Here is a 26,771-nt window from a genome sequence, read left to right on the forward strand (position 1 = left end):
ACATTACTTTAACTTTTTCTGATCTAATCGACTTAAACTGACAAAGGGCTGACGTAAAAATACAGATGTGTGTAGATGACCCTCCCCCCCAAAAAAAAAGCAATAATGATAGATCCTGTATTAATGTATATGTGGATTATGAATTAATACTCTGACCCCTAGTGAGGCAATGTATAGGCCGAAAAATAAAGCATGTAGCCTTCATTTCTGTTCCTTAGCATTTTTTGCGTCGGTTTTACCTTATTTTGGTTTTTTAAACTTGTGCTCTTTTTACTGATTTTATTGTTTTTCTGTTATTTCTTTCTTAAAATATATATATATAAAAGAAACTTGAAAAAAAAATCTGAATAATCGAGAAAAACATACATAATAAGAAAAGTCGTTACTTTTAATTTAGAATACAAACGCCGCTATAATACGCACCAACCACCCAAGCAACCAGACTACATGGGGAGAGATATGCAATCTGATTGAGCCGGTAGGACAGTTACCCTTTAAAAATCTACGCGGCCTGGAGGGATGCGAGCGTTTCTTGAACGCGCCGAGAAAGTGCAAGTGAATCTGTGTCAAGAAGATGCTTAGCATACAAAGGCTCCCTTTGATGCCCCGTGGTAGTTGCTTAAACATGCTATTAACCCTGGCGTGTAGCAACCTGCACTGCATCCCTGGAAAGCAATTCTGAGAAAGGAACTAGGGTCGTGGCCTTTAATTGGGCACCATCCGGAAGACACGTCAAGTGGCTCCGACACGAAATGCGTCGTCTTCGCTCATACAAGGCACCCAACAACCCGCTAATGCCGAGCGATACAAAATGCCTACTCTTTATCAAATTTATTACGATGGAATGGGCTATGAGTTCAAATCAGTGTCTTTCGTCCACCATCTCCATCTATCTCTGTCACCCCACCGAAGCTCTCGTCGCCCTCATTGGTCGACGGCAGTCCAAAGTAGAAGCCGCGGAAGGCCGGGATTCTTAAAAGCGTCGCCGAGCTGTGAGTCATTGGACGTTCACGACCATCTCCACCTCTCAGTGTCTACAAAAACATTGCAGATAACCTCCCGCTGCGTTCATATTTACCAATAAAATGCGACGATATACGCTTGTATGGATGAAAAGGGATTAAAAAGGTCATGATTCATATACAGTCCTCATGTGATAGTCTCGCTGGCTCCGATGACTCCACGTTGACCCAGATGTTTAGTTTATACCTGAGGAAATTTCGTCAGTAGTTGTCCTTTCTAAACACCAGAGCATCGATACAGTCGGACGTCCGCCTACCAAACTTTTCGATTTTCCGGGGGTGTCTGCGGTATTCGAGAAATAGGTGGGCAGTGTGCTCGGCATACAACACTCATAGCTAAAATTAAACACCGTCTCTTGACAGGTAAACATTGGTCAGAAGCGTGTTGCGTATAACTCCTGCAATTTCTGTTGGCAAACGGAAGAACAACAAAACTTCAATTGACTGTTAGCCTTGGTTGTGTTTTTAATTGAGGGGCTGTGCGGCTTGCACTAATTGACGTGTTTTGTTTCCTCTGAGGAGGGTTCCCCGACCAGTACCAGGCCACCAGGTACAAAAACAGACGAACTTACCATCAAATCATTCATTCATACCAGAGCATTCCATGACGACTGGATCGATAAGCGCTTTGGTGGTCACAGCTGTATAGATACTCAGATAGTATCCCAAATCATTGGTTTCTGTTTCCTTCTCTCCTTTACATCGGATCGTGGGCTCTCTTATCCTGAATCCTTTTTAGGATTATACGATTAATTCTGGTTTCCGAATGTATATGAACTTGACAGAAGATCCGTTTGACCACTCGGCTAATTTTGGCAAACTATTTCCGAATTGATCTACCATTGATTGATCTACCAGATACTATTTTATAGTATTTTTAATACTAAATCGTGTATAATATACACTACTGTGTTATATTGCGTGGTAAAAATCGACGTGGATGCTCTCTGATCATTTCCTCACCTTCAACCATCGGGTCGTCTTCGGCGGAAAGGACCATCGGAACACGTCACATTGACAATTGTTCGAGAAAAATACATCGATCGATTGACCTTGGAGATTTCTATCAAATCGTGAATCTGGATTTGTGAAAATTGAAATAAAACATATTGTGGAAAGGAGTCACGTGGGTGTCTATTGAATGCATGCGAATACAGGCAGCAAGTGGTGGGGGAATATCGTCGGAAGAGAGCTCTAATATCAGCTGTTCATGATAAGATACACTCAAAGGGGGAATTTAAACGTGCTATACTGCTGTGTAGTACTACCAGTAACTACCCACTAAATATTACACTGAGTGTTGGTGTGATCGAGTTTTCAATTGCTTCCATTAAAACACAGTACCATCAAATTTGTGTTCGATTTTCAGAGGGAGTGGAATTCGAAATAGTAGGCATGGGCAATGAAGCGCATTGCCGGCGCCATTCCGGCGGAACCGGGCATGTTCTCATGTCGACAACTCTCATCATCATCCTTTCCCATGCTACGCTAACGTCCACCTTGGCGAGCTGCAACGCCGATTCGTCAGTCAGTCTCGCGGATAGGACGCAAAACGCAGAAACTGTGTTAGCAGGGACTCTCTTGAAGCTGGACGGCGAGAGTACGTTTATTTTCAAAGTTCTTCAAGTTCTTAAAGGGGACGGAGGGCTCTTTAAGAAGAAAATCAAGATAAGAGTATCTGACGCCACGGGGTCACGTGATGCGAGCGATACGGCGCCACCTAAACCGTCATCTACTAGGGCGTATCCCGTTGCCATGACGTTACCATCACCGCTGTCTCGTCGTTGCCTGAGTGAAGCTGATTTGGGAGAGAGATACATTGTGTTTGTTCGGAGAGTGGAATCAAGCCGGAGAACGTTCGATCTCCTGTTCGATGGCATCCCCCAGACGAGGAAAGCAATTAAGGCAGTCAAAGTCGCCATCGTGGATGATGTCACGACAACCAGGCCGACCACGCCCATCCGTGTCTCGTCGTCGATATCGACGCAGACGATTGGAGGGAATGAAATGACTACGAGTGACAATCAGCAATCTACCAATGCTCAAGATTCTGGCGGTAAGTTGACGACACCCCCACCCCTTATCTAAGATATCATCCTGAATTCTTCTTTCGAATCGTCTCGATATTCAGATATTCGACTATTTTAAGACATTCTCTTTCTAACTCTTTATATAAATTACGGAGATAATCACCTTCCTCCGCGTAAAGTGAAACAAAGAAAATGTGGGTGGCATTTTTGTAACATATTCTAACACCCTTTCACCTTTAAAACGATATGATTAGAGGTGATAATCTAAATCACATAATCCTCTATTAAAATAGAGTTTTATCAGCAGCAACGCGTTGATTGTGAATCGAGATCCTAAAATCAAACCGATAATACACGTCAGCACATCAATACATCACAATCATCATATATACCCTCTGAATTCTAAAAAAAATATATTTTTCATACTATCTGAAAATAGCTTTGGTTAAGTTATACAATAATGATAATATCTTTATTTTTTTAGAAAACTTTGTTACCATGGTTTTCATTGACTGATATTCCAAATGAGTGTGGCTTCTGTATAATTACGTAAATATTCAAAAATAAAAAAGTATGTATGTTAATGTCAGTTATTCTATCTATATCCAAGAGTGAATTTGAATAATTTGATTGGGCTCTTATTTTAAAAAAGGTCATTGTTTTGTAAATACTTTACCTTTTCCACTTCGCTTATGACTTAAAGTGGGTATTTCATATTTTCATGATTCATCAGGGATTAAGTTTGAAGTTTTAAGTTAAATATTCTTCATTTTCTTTTACCTTTATATTTTAAAAATTAAGTCTTATTCATATTATCGATTTGGGGCTAAATTTCAAATTTCCAAATTTAATATTTCTTTCTTTTGGTGTTCAAATATGAAAATATTCAAAATAAATAAAGAACGAAGATCAAAGAAAGCTATTACAAATATGACAAAAGAATATGAATGAAATAAATTTTTAAAACCCAGTATGAAATTAAAAACTTTTTAGTATCGCTATATTACCTTCTCTATTTATTTTTTCTTCAAAATAATTACTTTGTTACGTATACAATAAAATAAAAACAAGCATTGAATATATTTATTCAGAGAAAATAGAATGAATATTAAGCAAAAAGTAAAAAAAAAGAACAAAAAAATATATGATGACAAACGTGAACAAAACACAAACCTTCCCATTTAACGGAAACATGATAGATTCAAGATTTACCAACGAAAAAGAATTCTCGTCAATAATGAAATATTTCTATCAAATGCAAAGTGATATAGTTTTCTATTTGTAAAAAGTATGAATGACTAAGAAACTAAAAAAACTAAGAACTGTTTATGCAAGATCATAATTTTTTGTGTGTGGAAATATATATATTCTCGATATGCGTCTTAAATAAGGTGTGTAGATGAGAGTGGAAGTGAAAAAAAATGAATAAAAACGAAAACGAAAGATACCCAGACAGAGAAACCAGGATGGGGCGGGCGGGCAGGGCCACGGAGAATTGAATATGAATTCATATTTAGATACAGACGTTGTTCCCACGCATTCATAGTATAATGAGACACACGCGCGCGTTTAATCAGCGAACTAGTGATCACAACTTTTATAAATGGGTAAGCAATCGATAGAATTTCATTCATTCACGCAAAGGTGGTTGCTACTACACCTCACACACGTGCGGATCGGACATCCATCGCTTCGTTCGACTTTCGGTGCCTCCCTCCTCCTTATTCACTTCTTATTCCAGTATTCACCAATGCCAACTGTCCAGAAGTAATTTAATCATCGACAAGCAACTTATTCTGTAAATTTGGCGGGGAAAATTGCAATTCCGTGTCGTCTGCTTTTACTGTGGAGGCTTGTTTCCTGTTAATATTTGACCTTCACTGACTGTATAATTCAGTACTATTGAACTTGAAGTATTCTGTTCTAAAGTTTTTGTGATGGCGGGTCAGGAGACGAATAACATTAATATTACCCCTACTTATACGACTGAAACCCCAGGTAAGTTCTCTTATTTTGACTTATACCAACCCATATATGCAAGGGTCCAGTATGAAGGCATGGGTGTAGCACGAATACTTAAGTCGATTTTTATTTCCTCAAAGTTAGACGTCCAATCTGCGTTCAATGTTAAACATTTTTTACTACCATAAAGTTAATATATCATATTTTTGCATGGAACTGTTTACATTGTAGTAGTGAAACATATGTATTTCTTCTTTTTATAAGTTTTTAAAACATATCTCTCCAATACTATATGACATCCGTGATATTTTAATTTTGTCACTCAATTATCCCCATATTTCTTTATTTGGGATGTATTTTGTGGGAAAGGATTTCATTTTCATATCAAAATTGCCCTTTAATGAAATCATTCGCCAAATATGCTATATACATCTACATGATATATTATGATGCGGTCAACAAAAGTTTATAAATATATTTTGACAAAACAATTTGAAAACAAAATGACGAGGAAAACATTGAGTGCTACTTTTCTGAACATTTTCTCAATTCTTACTGGTGTCCATGAAGGCGTCCAATTACCATAACATTCGCAACTTATAACTGAAGCACTTGACAAATATTTGAAATATTGTATATGTAAATCGGAAATTTAGTATTTTGTAGAGTGCACACTAAAGTCTAAAGATATGTTTAAGTTCATTCTACCTTATTTTGGAAGCGATATCAGAAAATGTATAAATTTGACAACTCTACACTATAATTACGCTGCTTTTTTTCTTCTTTTAGAAGATAAGTCCGAGTTGTGGACACGCTGGATTAGGTTAAATCGGATTTTAGCTCTTAATCTCCCGAAATGTTATCTAATGAATGTTAATAGTTATTGTTATAATTGTTTGATAATGTGCATACTGGCTTATAGATCCATTTCATGTGTCTAGAGGCTCTTTGGAACTTTTTAAACAGGAAGCCACTTCTGGCTCACTACCATCTGCATTTGGGGATATCCTCAAGAGGACCTTCTCGCGTTGCATGCAGGGCTCTCTGCTATAACGGCGCATCATTCTGTTTGGCATTCGTTTTTCGTTGCCACATGCCAACCCGCCCTGAGAAGGTCTATTTGTGAATGAGCTGTAGCTAAATAACCCTCAACAGATCAATAATCAATATTCTGTTCTTTGTTGAGGCGGAGGTACAAGAGCTTGGCCGACAATTTCGAAATATCAATGGTTTCCGGTATTACCCGGCTTATGACAATCATTTCGTTATAGCTCATTGTCCCTTTCGTCCGTCACGATTGATCAATAGATTAATTGATAATTGTGACTCCAGATATCCTATGACTTTAAAAGCACATTACGAATTTATTTTTAGACGAACCATTCTAGAAACTCCTGATGTCGCCTGAGCTTTTGAAAGAATCGCATTCCTCTTGGACAAAAATTAATGGGGATCTTTTTACTGTTGAATGCATCGCGGCACTGGGAAAAGGAAATATACATAGCAGGCGGATTCCATTCATTCGACGTCATACAAAGAATTGAAAGAACTTTGTACTTCACAAGTTTTAACATGCAAATAAATTTTACGAAGCATGAAAGCCTGTTAGATTCATTGCAAGCTATCCGTTGGTAGCGGCATGAATTGACAGTGGTTCATGGGGGATCGCAATAGATCACGACTAAGCATACAGAAAATCATATTCATAACCATGGGACTATCTGTACTTGAACCTAAAGCTTTGATCAGTTGATGTTTCTCTTGAAAGCTCGATATTTTGATATATCATTAATATTGTTTCTCACTGTAACGTAGCCATATTTATGTTCGAGATCACCCAGATTAAGTTCATTTTAACATGACCCGGATCCTTCATCTAATGTGCTGATATATCTCAATTTGACGGAAACATTAAGCCTGAACCGGCCAATAATATGAAATATGTCGGAACTATCAAAGACCATTTTGATTGTTTTAACGCTTTGATTGGAAGCATTTAACGCATTGAAGATTTTATTAACCAAATCGTGTGATATTTATTGCTATACCATGTCAGCTTATGAGTACAAAATGGGTCATATCCAATGACGAAATACTCGAACAAAGTCTGACATGTAGGCAAACACGTATACACAATATCGAGTATTATAAATTAACCGAAGATGAAGTGCATAGGACCTGAATGGACATACCAACAGATATAGATTTATTGCCTTTTAACAGCTGAACAACCCACCCCTTTTATTGAAGTAGCATTAATTCTTTCAGATATGCTTATTTAACAAAATATGATGATATTCCCAAAGGACCTTACGTTTTGATTAATAGGTATTGTGTGAAATAAGAAGTACCCCCAACCATCTACCTCTTCCATACTTGTTCTTTGACATTGTATAACTATCTGAGATCGACTCAATATTGATATTTCTGACCCCATATGCAAATAACCAAATTCAATTCAATGGTCGACAGAGAATGACATGTCAAAGTTACCTTGTGTAACGAATTGAAACATTCTGAAATAAATAGTGAGACATAACATAACAAAATGAAGTATTTTCCACAGCATATAACATAAATCACCCTTTTGTATCCAAACCTTCACGAAAATCTTTGAAGATGAAATCATCTTTAAACAAGTAAGAATATATGGCATCTTATTATACTAGGGGAGGGGGCATATTTAAGTATGCATCGTAAAGCTCGACTTTATGTCGGAATCCTCTGCCATTTTTAAAATGCTGTTTTGATAAGAAATACTCATCATGATGAATGTGTTTTTACACTGTAAAAACTGCGGTGTTAAAACTGACACCAATTGGTGTTAATGGAGGACCACACCCTGAGGTGTTAAAATTACACCCTAGAGATTAAACATATCACCAAAGAGTGTAAATGTAACAACAAAAGGTGTTGTAATATCACCTATAGGTGTAAAACTAACACCACCAATTTAACACCGGTGTAAAATAACTGGTGTGGTCCTCTATGTACACCTGTTAACACCATAGTTTTTGCTGTGTATAAGACACCCAACATGTCAAAAATCACAGAAAACCAAGACCGCGATGAATTAATGTTGTTAGTTGTTTTTCTCAAAATTAGATAATTTTGTTGATCATATAATGTCATGAAAAGTCTTCCTTCGCTTGGAGTTGGTTAGTTACCATTTCTTCGAATAACAATTATATCTAGTTGACCTATACGTCTCGTTGGTTCCTAGAAATAATGTCATGAATCACTTTAGTGATTTGAGCTAAGAAACCAAGAAAAAACACTGAAACATTTTTTATGTACAGTACAAGAAGAAATAACCAGGCAGTTACTTTGAGATTATTGCCGAGTAATACCACAAATACTCGCTACTGCGTGAAACGAAATTCTCTCATAAATCAAAGGCGCTTGTTGAAGTTTTAACAACGTCAAGCTCGCCCCAACGAGCCATTACAAAACTTTTTTTAGCCAGATGTTATTTATTTGCCTGACATTTCACCAAGTCGTTTTGATTTACGCTTTATGAGAACTCATGTCCATGAATTTTGAACTTACAAGGTACACTATTAGGCAACATCATTTTTCTGAGAAAACAAAACGACATTCAGCAGCGGGAGAAATGCATCTTCTCATTCTTCTGTAGTTTTCTTTCCTTTCTCTAATTTTGAGAAGTTTTTTTCTTTGTGAATTGTTGTTTCCGGTGCTTATTTTCTGAAGAGAGAACATGGGGGGGGGGGATTTAAACTCAGTTTCTTTGAGGAGGATTGTTACATCATGGTAGCCCTTCAGTTGCCCACGTAGGAACATTACTTCTGATTGCAGAAAACATAGATTCTCCAAAATCATTTTTAACTTACGTCAGGCATGCACCATGATGATGCTAATTGTTCCACCGATGTGAGCTTCGTTATCATTTGCATTCCAAGTCCTTATAAAAGTGTGCAAGAAATATGATTACGATGATTATTTACTGATGTTGATCGAGATGGATGTTGTTAGGAGTTGTCCTTTTCAGAAGGATTAGATTATATCTTTCTAATTTCCTGAGTGGAATGCCACCTGTGACGTAACACACTGTTGTAAGTTTCCCCCGATGATCATCGTGAATTCGTGACCATCAATTCCCAGTGACCATGATTGTCAGGGTCGTTCATAAAGAGTAACAAGTTTCTTTTCCGTTATTATGGTAACTACCATTACAACACTGGCCTGCAGCCAATCACAATCAAGGTTTCTAGGGCATTTGCAATAATGGCAAAGTTACAATAGTGGTGAGTCTTTATGAAACAGGCCCCGTTCCGCTAAAGACATGCAGTCCTATGATTGAGATCTGCATGGGATCAGATTCACTATGGCGTAAACAGGATCAGGTATTCTTAAATGAAATCATAGAACAGTTTCTGATGTACTTCATTTGTTCCCCTCTTGATACCGATTCGCAACTCGGGACCCCACTTACATCATTACCTCTTAATATAGATGGTTCAAAATCATAACTATCAGTTGCAAGTACCTTCAACTTTTAGCATGTGTATAAGCTAGTTAATGATGGAAACCGTTGCAGATGATGCAATCAAGAAAGAAATACCATCACATTTCTGATCAGTTCTTGTCAGGACGACAACGTCTCATAGACGCACTATACCATGGCGAAAGTCACACCCGTGAGACCGACTCCGAATCGACCAACTCCTTATTACGTTAATTCCAATGACATACGATCGGTCGGTTTGGAGTCGGGTTTCATTGGTGTCACTGTAGCATTGGATTCTCACTGTTCTCGGTCAAAGTGCAAAGTCGTTCCAGATGACGATCCAAAGTTGAACTTGATGTAAAAGAAAAGCAACAACGGCAAAAAGTATTATTACCATGCATAGCTGGGAGAAGTAGATTCAGAATAGCCTTTGAAGTGCCATTATATTGAGGTTATGTTTGTTTTCTAAACAAAGAAATTCTTTTTACACGATTTTCATTTGCAGTGACGACAAATTTACAGATCAAGGTCAAATCCAAACAAAAGCGATCGCTCAAAGTTTCACTTCGTCACAAAGTTCATATTTTTTCATACAGGTTATTAATAGTTGCGATCCTTTTACCGGTTCGCTATTTCATTTTCGCCTTTTTCTTCGTGTCTCCCTTTTGTTGTGATTCGGAAGGCTGAATCTCATTTTGCCTTAAATCTGACGAATTTACCTCTCTCACAAAGAATTATATATGTTTTTTATTATATATCTACCTATGTTTCGTATATTTTTGTATTGTAACAATCTGTTTCTGATTTGAACAGAATATTGGCGAATATACTAATGATGTTCCAATATATAAATTAAATAGTAATAATAATAATGCTTATTTAGCCAGGATAGACACTTCTAGTGGACCCTGCATGACTCCCTTCTTCATTACGTCGTGTGCCTGCAGCCAGAGGGTCTGATTTTAAAGTCTTTGGTATGACTCGGCCGGGATCGAACCCACGACCTCCTATTCATAAGGTGGGCGCTCTGCCACTGAACCACCAAGTCCAGTTGTAACGTGAATTAAATGTAGGCCCATAACTCCTGAGCATGATAAAATTTGAAAAAAAACCTGACCCGGAGATAAATCGGAATCTCAAAAAGCAACTTAATGTTTGAAAATATTCAAACTGAAATGTTTGTTGGTTTAGCGTTTATATACATTGATCTATTGATCATTAATGCTCAGACTTAACCACATAATTTTCACCGTTAAAATGACTGACGTTAATTTCCTCAAAGTGATTTATTGATAGCTTAAAGCTTCTTTGTTCAACCCTAATATCGGTAGGAATATCCCGATTGATTCACAGAAAATGTTGGGCATGCCTTTCTTGACGGTAGACATGATCGAAAATTGAATCGATTAGTGTTTCCACCCCACAAAATGGGTACAACCTTGCTCGGTGATTGTCCAAGAATCTATGCGACAAGTTTTGCCGGCTCCACGGATCCTTGCACCGAATTTCGAAAGGAATTCCTCGGCCTTTCTTCCAGCACCATTCATGCATTCCTAAGCCCCATCGTGGCGCTTTTGTGTACAGTCGGCAATAAAATTGAGACATCTCTATCAAACAGACTGTCATCAGAAAGAAGATCATCGTATACGTCATTCAGGTCTATTATTTCGGCTGTCTGCCATGTCTGCGGCGCGCGAAGAGCATTGTCTTTGGCATGGCGGTAGAGAGAAACACAGAGTGATAACCAAGCCGGAAAACCCATCTTGGATCTATGTACACTGTAAAAAATATTGGGTAAAATTTTAACCAGCACGAAGGTAATTATGTGTTAAACCAATTTTGGGCAGTATCTTACCCAATGCGGGGAACATATTCCCCAGTAAAGTAAAAAAAATAAGCAGCAATTACTTTAGAATGGGCAAAATTTTGATCACATACTTGATAAATGCAAATTTCAAAAAGAAACTCCCAATGTTGGTTGGACACATAATTACCCTAATGGATCATTTTTACCCAATATTTTAAAGTGTGTGGTCTTTTACCTGTGGGTTGATAATGTCTAACAATAATTCATCTGGAGAAAAAATATCCACTGCGTTCTTTGTGTAGACATGGTAGAATACAACTCTTAGAAAACCATAGATTCTTATTTTGGTACCCTTTTACTTGGATGACTGCAGTAAACAATTATCTAAAATAAAATTAACGTTTCTGAAAATTTAAAGAAGAACACTGATTTTGTTTTAATTGGGTTAGTAACCTGTAGGCCTAACCAGAACGAAAATTCCTTTTCATTACCAAGGATGAGCCGAAATATACCAAATGGCTCAGGAAGATAAGCTATCGGAGCTTCCTGAATTCATTTATTCCGCGTGCAGGTGGCGTAGGAGTGGATTGAGCTTTAGATTAATGAAAGTTGGAATGCCAACTCAATTTGTTACGTAGACATATCTACAAAACACAGGCTATTTCGTAAAAGTATCCATTAAGATTTCATCACGTGATCTTACCAAAAATCGTGAATATTGGGCGCCAATTTGGATATCTCTATCTCAGTCATGTTCAATTTCGTCATAATTAGATTTATCGTTTGAATGAGAGGAATGGAGGTTTCTCTTCTTGGATTGAACACATTTTAATGCAACGTATCTTCTTAAACATCATAACAGGGAATTAGTTTTAAAAATGACGTCAAAATTCATTAATACGTCACGGGTGATTTCTTTGCCAAAGTTAGCACTTCATAACTTATCAAAGCTGTTTGTCATGTTTTAGTTGCAACTTTTACGAACAAATTTTGATAGACTCCATGTACATGATGTAGGTTATATAAAACGGTGCATAGGCCTATATTTGTTAAAACTGGCGATATTAGTCATGTATTTTCGATGTATGTATAAATCCGCAATCAAAATTTTTAAGCTTTTTGCTGATCAGCTAGCAGAAAAATCACAATTTTTATATTAAAAAACAATCTTACCATTTTTGAAATATCCATGGTGTCATATGCGTTATCTGCTGGTTATTAACCTGCGATGCATTAACATTAATTTGAATTCATAGAAATACGTTTATTCGCATCAATAACGCAATCATTTTGGGATTTTTATCTCGTAATCGTAGGAAGACTTGCTTTACATTATACCACACACTTTTGAGTAAAGTAAAATTGTTGCAATGAATACTGTGGGTTTGAGGCAAGTTTAATTTTTATTCATGATGATATTCATTCTATTGTAAAGACTTTATGTAAACTGTATTCATTATTTTGGGGGTGGTTCGATTAACTGACTTTAAATTTGCAGAACAAATCGAAGTATTTCATTTTAAAAGCTTGTATGGGGCTTATGTAAAATCGATTTTCCAAGCTTTACGTTGAATATTTATCATGAATGGGAGGAATTGTCATTTTCATTATATACAAACAGCCTCCATACGTGGAAAAATAAACTTGGTTCATGTTTATCAACCTCTAATTTCTGAATAACAACATTTCAGATATTTGTGGAGGCGTTCTGAATCAATTCAACCTTTTTTCGGTAAAAAAAATTATGCATTTCTGCATAAACGTGAGTTTTTAAAAAGGAATTTTCGGTACAATTTTGATCTGTTACATGATTGGTCCATACGGGCGTCGCAAGAACTTTGAACCACCTTCAAATATACTTTAGGTGTACCAATCAAGCACAGTTCTTTGGATTGATTACATATTTATAATTAATTGTTGGTCTACAAGTCGCAATTAATTTTATAAACTAATTTGATGTATATATATATATATGCCTTACTCGAAGTTGCTGTATGACTTGCAAATTTGTTATCGATATCTGCAGTCGATTGAAGCATTTTATGCCAGACTATAACAAACAGATTCTTTGATACATGTATTGAATATTAGGTCTTTATTCCATTCCTATTGAACCACTGTGAAATGAAATATCACTGAAACTTCAATAATTCTTTATGGTTTTATTTACTCGGCATAAATAATGTTTAACATATTAGGGTTATCAAATATAAGATATAGGCCTACAAGTGGCTGATAGAGTATATTTGATCAACCGGGGACTTTAGTATTCATTATTTCGCAATGGTATCCCTTCAAACAATATTAATGCATGCAGTCAAGTATATCTATTCCTTCATCTCTTGAAGTGACGTTTGAAATTGTACATGTGTATTTCATCATATTGTGCAATTTGACTCTTACTTCACCGATGATGGGCTATTTTTAAAGACAAACCCTTCGAATGCAGGCAACATAATCTTCTGATCAAATATTTAAAAACCGGAACATGTGTCACCCGTTTGGTATGTAGGGCCTAATCAATAGATACCACTCACGATCATAATGGCAAATGTGTTTGATTAAAGGTTTATAAACACAAACCACGTGTTGCGCTCTCAACTCGCACACACTTGACGAAACAGAAGCAATGAATTAGCAGAATCCTAAAGAGGCGCCGTTCATTTGTGGCGCCGTAGGTCAAGGTTTATCCATGCTTGCTGTCCGTGTGTAGATCATTCGGAGAGGGTCACATAATGTGAACGTTCATTTCGAAAGTATCTTTGGATCACTTAAGATTTGGTTTATTTGAGGACCACAAATAATAACTTCGAGATAAATGTATCGATGATTCGAGAATGGTTTACATAGAAAAGAGACTAAATGCTTTGGGAATTGAACTGTTATATACTACGAATCTACACCCCCACCGTAAATAATATGACGATATATATGTACATATTAGATAGGGATTAATTTTTGTTGTTGATCGCCCCCCCCCAAAAAAAAAGGTACCAGAATTCGCGTGAAATTAAAAGAATTATCTCGAGCAGAACATAAACATTTTCCCTAAATGTCAATCTTCTAGATAACAGTGGTCAGGGACCAATCGTAAGTTGGATCGAAAGTTTCAATCGAATAAGATTGAATTCTAAAACTGTTGAAAACCTCAATCCAACTTTGGATTGGTCCCTGATTGCAATATATTTCAATCGAAGGAATTAAGAGAGTATGATATACACAATAAGCCGCGCATAACGGGAATCTACGTGTGAAAAAAAATGCCACATAAACACACATATAATTATGTCAATAAGATTATAAGAAACAAAATCATTATAAAGTAATACTTTCAGATTATGTGAAAGCCCCCATATTTTTTTTCATTTTAGAAGAAGTAACCGACATATTTTTGTTATCTATATGCAAAGTGCTCTGTGCTATTTTTATTCATTGCCATGATTTCGAGTGTTAGTATGCATTCTTTAAAAAATAACTCTATTGTGTACGTCAAAACAAAAGCGATCCTACCTTAATGAATCATGAATACGTGGAAGTTTTACGGTGTAATTAATCTGAGCCCCCCCCCCACCAAAAAAAAAAAAAAAAAAAAACACTTATTTTGGATAAGCTGAATTCGATTTGTAAATCACTACAAAGGCCTCATTTATAGAGCATTTCCATAGACATGATATAATAGTAAAAGTATTGTATATTATCCAATATTGATCATTCGGTATATGGTAAAAACTATTGACCGATACGTCATTGCACATTTATAGACTGATGAAATAGTTTGATACGCTACTACATTTTGCTGTCTGTGATTATTGGATGTGCACGGTGATGGCCTCCGTAATGTAACCGCTCATCCTCGGTTTCATAGACAATCTCTTTTGATTTGGATACAAATAAAATTTAACTTAGAATGATTAATCTATTACACTCTCATCATTACATCATTCATCATGAATTCAATTGAAGTAATTGATTTATTGACCTATTTAAGTAAGTCATCACCAATATGGTTATAATTCATTAGCTTATCACTAATTGATCTATTGATTCTTTTCCAGGCTATTCATTGGCTTCCAATTCAAAGTGAGAAAATGCCCAGGTGAAGGCCTAGAAAAAAAAATCGATTTAAATTTGAATCTATTTTAAAATCCATTGCGCCTGCTGAGAGTGGATTTTCGTTAGAGACCTTAAAAAAATCCCGATTTCTAAAACAAAACATTTGAGATACTAATGAAAACAAAACATTATGAATAATAATTTTTGTTTTAATCCTTCCAAATAATTGGATGCTATTCATATTTCCTGTAAAGAACACACACTGTTTTTTAGCAGGAGTTCTTGATCATGTGAACGTACTCTCATTTAAGTTGTCCGTGTACGATTTTTTTTTCTAAAGGCAGTCATGTTTTCGCGTTACCATGGTAACCACCCTCGTCCACCAACAGTCTCTTATACATGCAGCGCATCATATTAATTGAGAGGAAAGTAGTAAATTAATTAGTTTCCTCGTTGAGTTGAATGGTTCATTGGTCGATCACAGTAATCGATAATTTGATGAAAGGAAGCCTTTGCAGGTTCTCATTGATAATAATGCAAAGAAAGAAAAAATTAAAACAAAATTAGAGGCCAACGTAGGAAGTACCGCATGCAGGCAGGTTTACGCGTGGACATCCTGGTATACTATGTTTCTTGGCTGACATTATAGGTCTATTATCGTGATTATGATATCATGTTGGCTTTTACAACTGTTTTAATGCTGAAGGTTGCCACTTATCTCGTCAGGGGCCTGGGAGCGATTTTCCAAGAGGCCATATATTTCGTTCTGAAATAAATGAAGCGTTATACGGATCTATACCGTGTACACATTACGTCATAAAGAAATTGTGGTTTATTTCATTGTGACAGAAATATCGGTGGTAATTATGAATAGAAAGAAGTCTACAAAGCTGAACGATTTCCCCAAATGGACTCTGATCGCTTGGTACGTACCCCGTGCCGAAAACCTGAATCAAATCAGTCATTCGGTTCAGAAGCGTTCTTCTCATTGTCAGATCACGGGGTCTGGCCGTCGAGGAAAAGAAAAGATCACCCAAAATGTCTTTCAAAATCGGTTAAGCTGAACTCTAAAAAAAAAGTCAACTCTTTCTTCTGTGTTTAATAAATGATTGAAAACTGACCGGAAATTCCAGTGTTGGATAACCTAGTTTGACATGAATTTTTCCCATTATCCTCTATCCTCACCTCTTGATATTTATTGTTTATTTAGTTGTTCCATTATTGTGGTATATCGAGAGGATAGTTCCGTTCCTCATTATGAATTTCCTCACTGTGACGTCACAAGGTCATTGCGGCCATTTAGCAATATGCTGGAACTGGTTCGGGTAAAATATTCATATGAATATTTTTTGTCAAATATCTTATGAAGAATAGTGCAGCTATTCGTTCAGAGGTAGAACTATCCATTGTCGTGGATCATAAGTATAGCGGTTCGAGTCACCTTTCGTAGTAGGGCCTATCAACTGCAGCAGTAGAAAACATATAATTATCAAACATGTCCGAGTCAAATGAAGGCTTTCGATGGCAATGTTTCCTTTAAAAAGTTGTAATTAATATCAACGCATATCTACAAACATGACGAATTATTATTTGGCAAACATCAAATTTACATAACAAACTTCATACCCATTTTACTGAGTAATTTTGGAAAATCACCAGAACAATCATATACCCCAGGTGTAAAACATATAGAAAGTGAAATTGAATTTGATCTATTTTTTGTGAATTATACAATATCCTGATCACATAATATATAATCATGCCTGCATCTTTGTGCAATGATTCTCTTTGAATTGATCTCCACTGTCACATGACTGTGGTATTATTTATGGTGTGATCTCGATTCACAAACCCAAAACATACATTCTTTGAATTTTCCTCTTTCCCATTAGTTCCTCTTCTATAACATTCTTTCTGTGGGATGGCGGTATTTTTTTAAACAAAAGCCCTTTCTTTCATTCATTGTGCGTGGAACCAAAATATTTGTTATTGTGCTTTCAGTATGTTGAACTTACAAAATACTAAAAATCATTTATTGAGGCCGCATTTATCAACTGACATGACATACCTTTGTTCGTAAAGTGTTGAAAACAAGAATGAAACGAAAAGATCCCCAGTCGTGTTTTTAAAAGATGTGTCACACAGCTATTTTTAGTAAGTATTAAAAATGAATTTACTTTGAATCATTTTATTTATAGAAGTAAGCGACCAAAATGGAAAATGATTCTCGGATCTAATGAAGATGTAAATGTATTATGCATTGTCTTATTGCGAATGTATACTCTTTTTTTAATTTTTAATTTCATATAATTACCATGGAAACATCGTAATTTGTATATCCGTTCCATTCTCTTCTATCTTATGGCACCATTAATACTGATCATCGGATCGCCCCACCTCGAAAAATAACCTAATAATTTTGTATAGAAATACCACTTCCTACGTTCAATATAGTCTCGCCGCAACCTACACACTGATAATGGTGAAGAAGTTTTTTTTAATTAATCGTGTAATTTCTCCCACTCCTCAGCTATTTCAGGTATGCTGATGAGTGGGCGACCCGGCTCTCTCTCTAGTATGTTAGGGATTTTCGCTTTCCTGTTTGTTTTTCCCGACACCCATACATATCTCACTTAGCGATCATATTTGCACATCGGAGGCATGTACAATATTATTTTCCCATAACCAAGGTTTTGCACAATGACCCATTGGTTGTAAGGAATTTAAAATATTTGGTTGTGACGGTGTGATAGGGAAAGGTAAAATGTCCACAAAAACTTTAGGAAATATTATGTCTATACAAAAATTCGTCCGCAAAATCAGAATAGACTGACCGCACATGAATGCCTGCCTACCAATCTGAAACACCAAACTTTTACTAAAGTGGACTTAAGTAAACATTAAGTGAAGTTTATCATGATTTAATAAACATTTAGGTTGATCTGAATCTGGGTATTTTGCAAATAGTTTTAAAAGTTATTTTTTCATTACTTCCGGCATATGTTTAGCGGAAGTCAATCAAAACATGGTAGGTCCATGATCATAATAAACATTATCTATCTGAGCTTTATATACAATAATGTTCGCCTTTTATTCCTTTGATGTTTTTTGCCGTATATGTTTGAACAAATTGTGAAAATTCGTTACTGAATTTCCAATAAACAGGGTAAAATGTTCAAAGATTTGTCATCAAGAAATTGATAACTCTTCATACGAGTGGTATGAGCATTATGAACTAAAAAAAGAGATACATTTTGTGTGTTAATCCATGGAAATAAAGATTTAACCAGCAATATTAGTCATTTTTAAATTTTATACGGGAAATTGTGAATATTGAAAAGTAAGATCTTATAATAGTTTGCGAGAAATTATGAAAATTGCGAAGCAAAATCTCGTAGCATTGTGAGTTTTACTTCGCAATTTTCACAATAATCAGGAAAAAATAAAAACTGACTAATGCTGCTGTGTGTATATATGTCACACTTACTTTTAAAAGTGATATCTATAGTAATGTTTGAATATAGGTTTACGCCTATTTATTGGTAACAATAGTATTTTTTTATTTCGAAATGAACGTACCTGATTGTACCAAACTTATTCTGACCCTGAACTGCATGGAAATGAGTCCACTAAACGTCAATCTTACACTTGTCAGTCTAACAGACACACACAATAACTTTTTCGTGAATTAAAAAGAGGCGAGGCAACAATAAAAGGAAAACTGTTAAATTAAAAAGAGGCGGGGTGACATTATGTCATTTCTATTTAACAACACTTAACTACAACGGGCAACAACTAATATAGTTATTGGTAAATATTATTTTAAAACAGTAAATGATAAATTATGTCGAGTCTTAAGAGAGACCCAAACGTATGGGCTGACAATCTTCATATACCCGACGATGTATCACAACGTCTTGGTAACCATGGTGATATTTACACAGAAATAACAAGTTGTTTTGTTGTTTTCAACCAAGTGGCGGGAAATGATCAAAAATAAAACAGAAACAAGTCACAAGATTATTCATGTATCTTGCCTCGACTCTGAAGTTCTGAACTACAGGGTTTGGATGGGAGGGATGTCGAAACGTCTGGAAGAATTATTTATAAGGTTCTTATTTTGTTTAATGAACTAATCATGTTCGGTTCGTTGCAAAGCGGTTTTCTGGTTTTATATTCATTCTAACGTAAAATAGTTCTTAGGATATCCTGTTAGCAATACTCGGATGTTTCGATATACTGTTTAATAAATCTATAATTATATTCAAAATTCGATATTGTCCTTTTTACTCTTGGGTAACGCCCAGTTGTACACTCCCATGATATTTTAGTAGACTCGCCATCACATGACTTGTTACACCAAAAGTTTGCATTCAAACATGACATTAACACGGATTTCGCAGAAATGCAAATCCATTTTGGGGGAGATTATTTTTAGAAGCATGGAATCCTGAGAGCAGACGCTCCTATCTGAAATATATGTAAAAAAGGGTGGAGAAGGAGATTAATCTGATGGTTGGAACCAATTTTGACACACCGGGTGTTACATTTGACCCTGCCATGCCTTTTGTAGTGGAGGCTTTAGCAGACTGGTTCACGGACTCCAGTCCCGATGTCAATTGTTGCGGTGGGTTCCTGGGGAGCCAGTATTTTCCTTGGAACTTCTTCTTGCGGGGTTGATAATGGACCCTCATAGAGGTCATAGACATTTATACAACGATACTACCTACATCAAGAAAAAGTTATTTATACAGATTTATGTAGAGTTGTAATGAACAGTAAATAAAAAAAAAGAAATCGTACAATAGTCGCAATATTTTGATATCTTTATTTTTTTCCTTCTTCTTCTCCAGGTGAAATCGGAAGCACAAATACGGATTACTTTCCTAAAACTTCTGATGCACATATCGAACCTTGTGAGCCCTTCTACGATGGATATTGTTTGCATGGCGGTGTCTGTAAATGGCTAACGGGTATCGATAAACCTTCGTGCGAGTAAGTATTTTGTAAAGCTACGAGTTTATATCACTGTTGCAGAACTCAATTTCCATCTTCTGCCTCCCACTGTCCTTTTTTGTCGTAAAACACCCCTTTCCAAAATGAACGATTCTTCCTCTCCCTGCCAACTCCCCGTCACACACACACACACACACCCACTCTCACGCACACGCGCCCATCCCCCCACACACACACCTAAAGAAGTGCGAATTGAACCCTAATATGAAACGCCATAATCATAGCACCAGTTGGGTTGCAATATGAGTGAAAAAAAGGGTGCAAAACTGCACCATTTTTGTTACCGTTTGCCCCTTTCTCTAAAGTGTCAATAATATTTTGCACTTATAAAGGTTCAAATTTGCACTTCTTCCTCAAAGGGGTTTCCTCTGCGCTCTTGAGGGGGCATATTGTAGCTAACTCCACAATTAATATCAGGTGCATCACGTTTTTCATCAATGTGATAACATGCATTCTAACCACCTTGGTGGCTGTTTTTGTACCAGCCCTCTAGGGTTCAAATTTAAACCTTTATGACCAACATTGTGCATATTGTTCAGTAACTTAAGGGCCATGGCGAGATAGTCGTATATGAATTAAGATAGAATTGTGGTACAAAACCAAAAAGATTAATAGCACTAAAATCGTTCATTTGATTCCTTACTTGTCAGATAGTCTTTACATGTTGAGGATCGATTAACCTGCAGAATATTGAACTCTTTATTAACTATTCTATTCTTCCGTTTCCTTTCTCTGTTTCCCGTCTTTACAGCTGTATATCTGGTTACAGAGGGGCACGGTGTCAGTACAGATCGCTTGCAACAGAAGGAGAAGGTACAATTATTTCTAGATACCAATTCATTTTCTTTTAGATTCTTTTGACCTTTACATTTCATGCTTTTACAAGTTCTTTTGTATCCTTGCATGAATCGGTGGTGATATTAGTTTGTACCCAGCATCTCGCAAAGTTTTTCCCCTTTCCCACCCAAAACTTTGTTTAACTTGATGTCAAGCAATAGAACATCATGTTAGATGTATATCGAAATTGTTAATAGAATTACTTAAATGTTGCGATTGCTTGAATGTTTTACTATAACATTTTAACAAAAAAAAGAACGATGACAATAATCGAGGTGGGTCAAAGACTTTCAAAGGAGTAAAAGACAAACAATAAATTCTAAGTTCATACACTTCTTTATTCAACATGTAAAATGAATAATTCTGTTCATCATCATAAGAACAAAAGATACTCCATGTGAGTTACATGAAATCATTCATTTTGGCCGTTTTTCAAGCTTGCGTGAAATAATCATTCCTTCAACATCAACATCATCTGTTCAAGCATTATTATTACATCGTCCTCATTCTGTTTTTATTTCAATATTGTTTGATCATATAGAGCGACTTTTTGGAGATTATTGGGAAGTTTTCATCATTGGAACCATATTTGGTATAGTGATCCTCCTAACGCTGATTGGGGCGATTGTATACGTGGTTCGGAAGTAAGTGTACCCCCTTTTATTTTTCTTTGGTTCTCCATAATGCTTTCATTTGTCATGTCACGATCAACCTAACTTGTCTTCCTTTCTCCGTTGTTGTTTTCATTTATTTGCTCATAAATTTCGTATCCGATTTATTTTCTTTGAATAATAATCATTCAAAGATGTATTTGTAAAAATACATCAAAACGTATACGTTTGACTGGTGTTGCAAATAAGATTTACATCGATTGGGTCTAGGGTTACTGTTAACCTGTATTAATCTATTATACATGTAGAACAATATGCAGACATATATGCAGGGAAATCGTGTATATCTCTATATCCGTACTAAACAAGACATTTGAATTGATTTGATTTAATAGGATTTTGCTGATTTTTTTTATTCGATATGAGTTAAACCATTCCCTTCTAAAATGTTGATGAAATAAAATGATATGCTAGATCAATGCAATCTCATTTTGGTGAGACATAACTTTTAAGAATTGAATGCATCATTGTTGAAATGAAAGCTAAGATCTAGAGGAGATGTAAGACAGAGCTTTAAGGTACACTCTAAAAACAAATTAGTCAAAAACGACTACTTAATAGAATCAGCTGGGTGCAACTGTTATTCTAGTCATGTTTGACTATTTTCTAGTTGTATTTTACTAGAACAGAGTTATTTCTGACTAGAATATATGTCAGAGATGTGACTATCAGTGATGGTCATATCAGTTGCACCAAGCTGACTACTGGTCTAGTCAATTTGACTGATTTGTTTGAAGATTTTAGTTCAGGTAACAGGGATCGTTTCATAAAAAGGACTTCTCAGATGTTTTACCAGACAAAGCTAACCTAACTGACAGTTACCCTGGTTTGTTGCTTTATCAGGCAAGCACAAATAAAGCACGTTTCCTGTCCAATCCTTGATCAAAACTTCATGGCTTTGGTGAACCCATCTTGTATTTACTCCATCTTCTTCTTCTTCTCTTTCTTAATCAGAAGAAAGGAGGCTAAGACTAGGAGGCGGGCTATGGAGGAGTCGGCGGACGCGTTTATCCAGAGCAACTTCCAGCCAGGTGATGATGCCGAAAGGCAACAAAACCAACAACAACAAACGGATAATAATCAAAATAAAGCAGCAGACAGATACATGAGGGTAAGTTGGTCAATATCATCATGATTATGTCAAATATAACAATGGCAACATTCTTAAAGTTTCTGATTAAAGATCGGATTCGTTCTCTCGTTTGATGAAGAGTGAAAAGGGGAGCTAAGTCGGGGTAGAGGTATACACAAATTCCTTATCATGATTGTATGTACATTGCTTCATATTTTTCATATGTTATATGTAAATCCCAGTACATATTCATTCATGCATGTCAAGGTCGAAAATGAAAGTGAATTGGATTGAATAATAAAACTGGTCCAGTCGCCTCAAAAGGAAATAAAAGCATAATAACACTGCGTGAAATCATGAGTCGATCAAATAGCCCCTTCTCTCTGAGTTTATAGATTTCTGAATACTGACAAGCAAGAATAAGCATGATAATGTTATCACTTCGTACATAAGAGGCGTAATGTCAATTGGGGGGAGGGGCGCGTGCCCCTTTTGCCCCCCCCCCTCCCACACACCATATTTCATCCTCGTCCACATGAAGTGATCATTCATGATTGGCAAAAAAATAACTGTCCCCCTTTCTTGTTTCCACGAACAGTTACCCACCAACGAAAGGTACCCTATCGTCGAGACAGCGGTCGACAGCGAGACCCTTCGGTCGACAACCTTCGGCAACTCACATCCCAGCTCGGGGTCTTTCAGGCTACAAGACCCTCCCTTCAGGAAAGGTTCGAACCACTCAACCACATCAGCATCACGGGAGAGTACCGTATGATACCTTGCATGGCATGATCGTAATTATTTCATTCTTGGCCGTCTCATCTCTCCATCTCTCACCCCTCACCGACATATGTGTTCTCTTGATGTCTAAACGAAAGCTGAATTGGTGGAAGTTTATTCGGATCAGGGGAGAGTTTCATGAAAGGGCTTTATCGGAAAGTTACTGGTACCAGTGCTTCCCAGCCGATCAGAATCAAGGAAAGTCGTCAGATACAACTTGTCGGACGATAAAACTGATATCAATGAAACGCTCCCCGGAAGTGGTTGGACCGGTAAGGAATGCCGGGAAACATTGGGGATTGTTTCCCCATTTCAGGTCTAGAGAAAATTTCATCGTAGCTTTTGGAGGAGGAATCTTGGGGATTCGACTGAATTTTTGGGTAGGCAGTCATTTTCTGTTTTAAAAAGCTCAACACATACAGGCGTTGCACTTTTGAAAAAAGGGATAAATGAGTCAACAAAATGAGTTTGACGATATTTAATGACATTTTGACAATATTTTCTCCGTTCGTTGAACGATTAATATTCCTTTGACAAATATCATCTCCATATTTCTATGAATATGGAAAAAGGGAAACATTGAATTTGTCTTGAAGTGAGAGAAAAAGGGGAAACTTTATCTGCCAATACTGGCAAATCCATGCATCTTATGGCATTTAAAGTGTTTGTAAAAACATTCTGTGTATACTTAATTTATTGTCTCTTATATCAAATTGTTATTGTATATTGTGTATTTAATCCATATAATGTTTATAAAAAGGCTATATTTTGTATTTTTGAAATAATATTTAGCCAAACGAAAAATATTAAGATTTTTTCTTTACAAATGCCTGAGGCGATTTCAATATATCATGACAGAGTCAACATCATTATCTTCTCATTTGTGGGATCATTTTGTCGTGAGAAATATTCTAGGTATAATTGAAAACACAGTAGTATAGTTAGTATATTCAGCAGTATATACATTAGACATGTAATATATATCTACTCTTGCTCCCACATGTCAATTTCAATTTGGAGATGTATCCTAAAAATACGATATTTTTTAGAACATTTTATGTTTAATAATTATTTGAAACCGTGTGAAGTATCACAGTGGACTATAAGGTATGCATATTTAGATGCAATGTATCTACTCTTAATATGATTTCGTACACAGCAAAAAGTGTGGTGTTAACGGGTGTACATAGAGGACCACACCAGTTATTTTACACCGTTGTTAAATTGACAGTGTTAGTTTAACACCTATAGGTCTTATTTCAACACCTTTGGTTGTTACATTTACACTCTTTGGTGTTATGTTCAATCTATAGGGTGTTAGCTTAACACCACAGGGTGTGGTCTTCTATCAACACCAACTGGTGTCAGTTTTAAAATCACAGTTTTTACAGTGTAATATTACTTCTTATAAAGAAATATATATTCATGCTCCTTTTCTGTGATATTTGAAATATAATACAGGGAGCCATATATCAGATGTTCGTGATTAAACGACAGCGAGGTTAAAAATCTTTTCAGTGTTTTATAATGGAATCAGTACTAAATTATACTTATGTAATGAATCTTGACTGTTGATACCATAATTGTCATGAGGTGCATTGTGGTACGTATGATCGTGAAACTGATTCTGACCAAGATAATTTGCATGACGAATCGCTGATGTATCTGTTAGACTATTTTAGACAATTCGAGCTCATGACGAAATATTTATAGTAAAAAAATGGAAACAAAAACATGAACTACTGTTATCATTCCAGAATATATTATTATTAAGGTGTTAATTTTTATTTTTGTATACGATTGCGAAGCGTGTTGCTAATAGTCTTTAAAATCAAATACCAGTAGATGTCGCGTCTTATGCCCACTGTACTATTTGTGTGGTTTTAATTCATTTTTCTCCATCTTTTTTGTTTGTTTTTCATTTGTTAATGATTGTTGTCCTCCCCCTTTTTTTAGGGGGGGGGGGCGAGGTATCTTATGTGATATGTAATGTGTACATCATCATAACCGTATTACCATGGAGCTATTACAGGTATTATACTGTCTGTTAACTGTAAACTGTGATAGGATTTTCAAAGAATGAAAAGGTTCCAAAGCAAGGGAGGTACGGCTAGTATGTCATTTTATTAAATGGAAAGTCCCCCGGCATGGAATCAGTCTTTTCTATGGTGTCAGCCACCTCCTTCTGTTGTCAGTCACATCTGGGTACCGTTTCATGAAAGTTGTCAAACTGACAAGTTGTCTTTCTCCGACAGTTACCATAGTAACAGTCAGAGGCCAGTGCCTCTCAGCCAATCAAAACCAAGGATTTCACTAAAAGAGTCAGCACTGACAATTAAGGAAGTGCTGACAACTTTCATGAAACACCCCCCTGGTCACTCCATATTGTCAGCACAACCTTCTAATATAATTTTTTAATTCAGTTAATTTACATACATACTGAGGATTTCTTTTATAACAGCCCCCCCCCCCCCTTTCAGCCATATTCCACCCTTTTTATATTTCACTGGAATCCCCTCATTTTAAAGGCTGAAGTTCACTGCAACGAAATCTAAAGGAGGATATTTATATTAAGTAATATATTGTGCTCGTAGCGTATGTATTCGTTTTCTAAATAGTATATTTTGTTCTTGCAAAGCAAAGTATGGTTTGATATGATGAAATATGATCACGATTACTATGGAACAAATATTTTAAATAGACGTTCATTTGAGATTGTTATAAATATAAACTATTTTTGTTGCTGCAAATGTTCAAATGCTATTCAAAGGACTCTGATGTTGTGTTTGGTTTGTGTTTATTGCTTTTTGTTTATCTTTGGCATGGAGAATTGTTTTGTGTCAAAACTGAGTACGCGTGATGGGTTGTGTGAATGGGGACGGGTGCAGCGGCATAACAGGCGGGGCAGTTTGCCCTCTGATCTGCCCCCCCCCCCCTTGGCGGATTTCACCGGGAAAATAAAAAAGGAAAAGGGAGAAAGAAAGAGAGAAAGAAAGAAAGAAAGAAAGAAAGAAAAAGAGAAAGAAAAAAAGAAAGAAAGAGAGAGAGAGAGA

General features: G+C 36.2%; 1 protein-coding gene across 1 annotated transcript; it reads left to right on the top strand.

Moving 5' to 3' along the window:
• The first annotated feature begins 413 nt into the window (after positions 1–413).
• On the top strand, positions 414–25,950 carry LOC121431773. The gene is made up of 6 exons (XM_041629474.1): positions 414–3,078; positions 20,196–20,337; positions 21,110–21,171; positions 21,737–21,839; positions 22,821–22,977; positions 23,537–25,950. Exons 1-6 carry the CDS (start codon positions 2,418–2,420, stop codon positions 23,711–23,713), a joined length of 1,302 nt encoding a protein of 433 aa, XP_041485408.1. The 5' UTR covers positions 414–2,417; the 3' UTR covers positions 23,714–25,950.
• Positions 25,951–26,771: the final 821 nt, after the last annotated feature.

Source organism: Lytechinus variegatus, chromosome 18 (assembly GCF_018143015.1).
Source record: "Lytechinus variegatus isolate NC3 chromosome 18, Lvar_3.0, whole genome shotgun sequence".
Lineage (NCBI taxonomy): Eukaryota > Metazoa > Echinodermata > Echinoidea > Temnopleuroida > Toxopneustidae > Lytechinus > Lytechinus variegatus.